Source organism: Betta splendens, chromosome 14 (genome assembly GCF_900634795.4).
Source record: "Betta splendens chromosome 14, fBetSpl5.4, whole genome shotgun sequence".
Taxonomy (NCBI): Eukaryota; Metazoa; Chordata; class Actinopteri; order Anabantiformes; family Osphronemidae; genus Betta; species Betta splendens.
In genome coordinates this window covers 5,523,590-5,527,895 of record NC_040894.2, presented here as the reverse complement: position 1 = coordinate 5,527,895, position 4,306 = coordinate 5,523,590, and the positions used below count along the sequence as shown (strand labels likewise).

General features: G+C 48.7%; 1 protein-coding gene across 4 annotated transcripts in view; it reads right to left on the bottom strand.

The window, feature by feature from the left end:
- Positions 1 to 4,306, bottom strand: part of LOC114868933 (protocadherin Fat 3) — a 46,453-nt gene that overhangs the window by 26,132 nt on the left and 16,015 nt on the right. For 2 of the 4 annotated variants that reach the window (XM_055502050.1, XM_029172597.3), the window contains exons 10-17: positions 4,165 to 4,236; positions 2,317 to 2,453; positions 1,582 to 1,857; positions 1,114 to 1,324; positions 780 to 994; positions 547 to 705; positions 350 to 471; positions 88 to 270 (exon numbers count right to left, since the gene is read on the bottom strand). In XM_055502050.1, coding sequence (XP_055358025.1) covers positions 88 to 270; positions 350 to 471; positions 547 to 705; positions 780 to 994; positions 1,114 to 1,324; positions 1,582 to 1,857; positions 2,317 to 2,453; positions 4,165 to 4,236 — 1,375 coding nt within the window. Of the gene's footprint in view, positions 1 to 87; positions 271 to 349; positions 706 to 779; positions 995 to 1,113; positions 1,325 to 1,581; positions 1,858 to 2,316; positions 2,454 to 4,164; positions 4,237 to 4,306 lie in introns of all 4 variants that reach the window. The other 2 variants (XM_055502049.1, XM_041073794.2) reach the window with 1 other exon arrangement.

The following is a 4,306-nucleotide window of genomic DNA, read 5'->3' as shown; positions in this document are numbered from 1 at the left end:
CTAAATGGAAAGATCAAAGAAGTGTGTTTAAATAAAGCAAACCGTCAATAGGAACGTCGCTGCTCTGATTTCTTTGTGCCTCTTTACCGAACGGATCCGGTCCCCGAGTCCACGCTGAAAAACATGCGAGCAGTTTCGTCCACGATCTGGAAGACTAACAGGGCGTTGTGGTTTCTGTCCCCATCCGTGGCCTGGATGACCAACGGGTTCCCATCGTCTCCCAGCACCACGCTGTTGACTGGAGCAGCCTCGCTGATGGTGCCTACGTAGCTGTTAACAAAAAGACCACCCTGTCTGTGCAAGGGACAGCACGCGCGCAGAAGGAATGAGCTTCGGCCACAGCTGATACCTGATTTGCTGAAAGACGGGTGGGTTGTCGTTGACGTCTCCCACCTGGATGATGACGGTGGTGCTGGCCTCCACGCCGGCCATGCTCAGGGCGTGGACCAGCAGGAAGTAGGACGCTGTTTGCTGCCATCGCCAAGGAACGCGTGAGGGAAAAGGTTCCGCTGTAAAATGTAGCCACGTGTTAAAGTATGAACTGACCTCAAAGTCGAGTAGTTTCCGCGTGAGGATCACGCCCGTATGCTGGTTGATGACGAAGCAGTGCTCCTCGTTGCCCCTGGCGATGTCATAAATGAGCGCCGAGCGGCTGACGGCGCTGACGGTGGTCACATGCGTTCCAACAGTGCTGTTCTCCATTATCTGTAGAATAAAGGGGAAACAACCTGACGTCCACCTCCCGTCCTAAAGCCCCACTCATCCCGCTGTCTCTTTACCTCAGACTGATACTCCTTCTGAGAAAATCTGGGTTTGGAGAAGTCAGAGAGTATCATGGAGATCCGGACTGAGGCTGTGGCCATTAGGGGAGGAAATCCACTGTCTGTGACACGCACGGTGAGAGTGTAGAACCCCACACAGGTGAGGTCCAGGTCCCTGGCAATGAAGATAAGGCCTGTGGCATTATCAATGCCAAACACACCCCCGGCGTTACCTGCAGGCGGCAGACAGGGACGCAGATATCATGCGGGTGATGAGGAAAAACAGCCACTTAGAATTCCGTCCCATCACAAAGATTCAAGGCTTTCGTTATCTTTACTTTAGGAACCCCACCTGCTTCCATAGTATATGCGAGCTGCCCATTAATCCCATTGTCTTTGTCCAAGGCGGTCACTTGCAGGACGGAAGTGCCGACAGGAGAAGACTCGTACGCTACGGCATCGTATACAGTGCTGGTGAAGTACGGGATGTTGTCATTGGAGTCCTCCACCGCCACCAGGATCCGAGCCAGGTCACGGTTAAATGGAAACTCCTGATCCTTGACCTACAGCGGCATCAGACAAAATGAGAGATGAATATGGATGGCGGTGTAGGAGGCCATAAATGAAAGAGATCAGCTAAAATTAAGGAAGGCAGGCAGAGCTGCCAAGAGCAGCATCATTTGGACGAGCTCAGACACACACACACACACACACACACACACACACACACACACACACACACACACACACACACACACACACACACACAGCTCAAACCACCCAAGCGCACACAGAAACAGATTCCCCCTCACTGTCTCACCATAATAGTGAGGATGTGCTGCGTTCTGGCCTCGTAGTCCAGCCTGTCGGCGGTATATACGACCCCGGTACCCGGATTGACCCTGAACAGTCTCATGCTGGCCGGGTCCACGCTGCCGTAGATAGAGAAGCTCAAGCGGGCGCGCTCGTCCATGTCTGACGCTCGAACCCGCAGCAGCTCCATGTCCACCGGTACATCCTCTGAGACGCTGACATCGTAGGCCGCCTGCGAGAAGACCGGAGGGTTGTCGTTGCTGTCTTGTATCCGGATGAACACCTAAAAGACAAAGAGGGACAAATGATAAATTATAGGCTGGGATTTTATTATAACTCATCCATGATAATATGTTCCACACCCAGAAGCAGAATCATTATCATATCAATGCTACTAAACCAGCGGTGTGTTGTTGTAAGAGGGATTTGGGCATTTTTTATATTTATACAAACACTTGACCTCTGCGTGCCCCAGCTAATCCCATTAATCCGCTGCTATCAAGGATTTTCCATACAAGCCCAGCGGTCTGGCCAAGTCATTAAACGCACAGGAAATATCAAAGACAGAGCAACAAGGGGTAGATTTCATAGTCAGCAACAGATAGTGAGAGAGCAGGAACAGGAAGGAGGGAAGCAGATAGCAAACAGCTCTCCTGGAGGAGGTGACAGTAATTTAATTTGGTGTGGGTCTGTAGTGTATAACAGGGAGTGTCAGAGCATAACAAATTAACATTGTGTGAACCTGTGCTGTGGCGAAGTTGGTCCCATCCGTCACCTGCACAGTCATGTTGTACATAGATTGCACCTCTGCATCCAGGGGTTTGGCCACGACGAGGGTCCCCACCCCTACTTGAAGGTCGAACTGCATGTCAAAGCTTCCTGGAGACACACACGCACGCACACACAGTTCACACTCGGTCGTTTCGTATTCACTTAGCGTGCTAAACTCAGGTGCTCTAAGTTATTACTGTGTAATTGTTTTGGCCAGCTGCCTGCGTCTGGAGCTGGAGGGTCTGTGAAATAAAATGAACTCAAATGCGATGCAACGTAGCACCCAAAAAAAAAAAAAAAACCCACTTGGCAGCGCGAGAGCTGTTAACAGCCACACAAACATCTGTCTTATCACACCAAAACACAACCCATCTCAGAGATCAAAAACCTGCAGCGAGGTCTTTTCCACGGGGGGTGAGTGTACAGTTTAGAGGCTTAATGTTTGATTAGAGTGAGGGAGACGACTGATGTGCGTTAGGTATTCAGGACCATCCTCTGTCTCATTCCACCTTCTCTCCCGAGATATCTGCTAGCTTGAGCTCCCCTCAGCATATGAATACTGATTGGGCATTTTTCACAGAGCCACTGATGCGTATTGAGTAAGAGCAAACCATGGGAATTTGCTTTTTATTTTTTTTTCCTGGAGAAGAGGCTCGTCAATATCACGCCACAGGAGTAGAGTCTCACAGTATTAAAAAAAAGCGGAATTACAGTCTACGGTCTATAAATAAAAGGATGTATTCAGTTATTAGAAGAGCCTCAGGAGGGTTTAGTAGCTACAGTAGCATTTAGAAGTCATGCCTGTATATGCAGGCAGGATTAGCAGTCAGGCACCATGTGTCTACAGTAGTATCTTAGTGCTATTAGCAGATATTGATAACACAGTTGAACCACATCAGCAACGGTTTTGTGCACTTTGTTCAATTTCTCAGGAAATAAATACACGAATCATTAAACACAGGTAGTTATTATTCAAAGTTTATTGGCTGATGAATATCGGCATCTTATCAGCCGCCTCGTGTGAAGACTGCACTTCATTTAAGAGGATTTCCCTGTCTCCAGCATAATAATTATAATATACGGCATGCTGGCACAAGATGAACGCTGCCAACGTCGTCCCTCTTTTAATTCTGCCTTCGCTCGGCGCCGACTTCCTGCAGAAATATCTGCCGTTCGCTGCTCACTCCTCCACAATCATAACCAGTTAATCACTAACGCACTGTGTTAGTGTTTGCTAGGAGGCAGGGTGAGGGTTCGGGTGTAGAGTTGTGGGTCCGACAGCTGAGCCAATGAACTGGAGCGTGTTATACAGCTCCATAAACAAGGAGGGAGCAGCAGAAGCAGGATCCGGTGATAATTCTGTGACGCTCCATCACTACTGGCGACGCCTCTCGCATTTTATGCCACACATTTGTATTTGAAGCTAACCAGCCACTTTACGTTTGCCTGAAATTGCTTAATGATCGGGAAATACGTTTACCCCAAATTCACCTCTTAGAAATCCCATTTTGAGACTCTGTGATGTAGGAAAAGTGTGATTATTGGATGGTTGAGTCACAACCCCTCCCTGTTTACTTTCCACAGTAGCATCACTGTAGCTGAACTAATGACATAAACCTGCCCTGCCAGGCGAGAGATAACAAGCCAGCGCTGTTTGTGTGGAGTTGGGAGAGAATCCCTTTTCAAACTCAGATCAATCAATACCGCCCTCGGCCAAACAAGGTCTTGTTATTGTACGCTGCATTTCCAGGACGTTTGGAATTTCTCCGGACCTTGGGCATGTGTGAAAAAGCAGCGGAGGAATTAGCTTTGACCAGACCTGTGTCAAGCGAGCAGTTCCTTCCACAGGCGTTCTGAGGAATGTAAAACATCTCCCTGGCAAGACGCCCACCTTCCCGCAGCAGAGCAAAAGAAAGGCAGTATTAATAATTAGTGAGTCAACCATATACTTGTAATCAAAT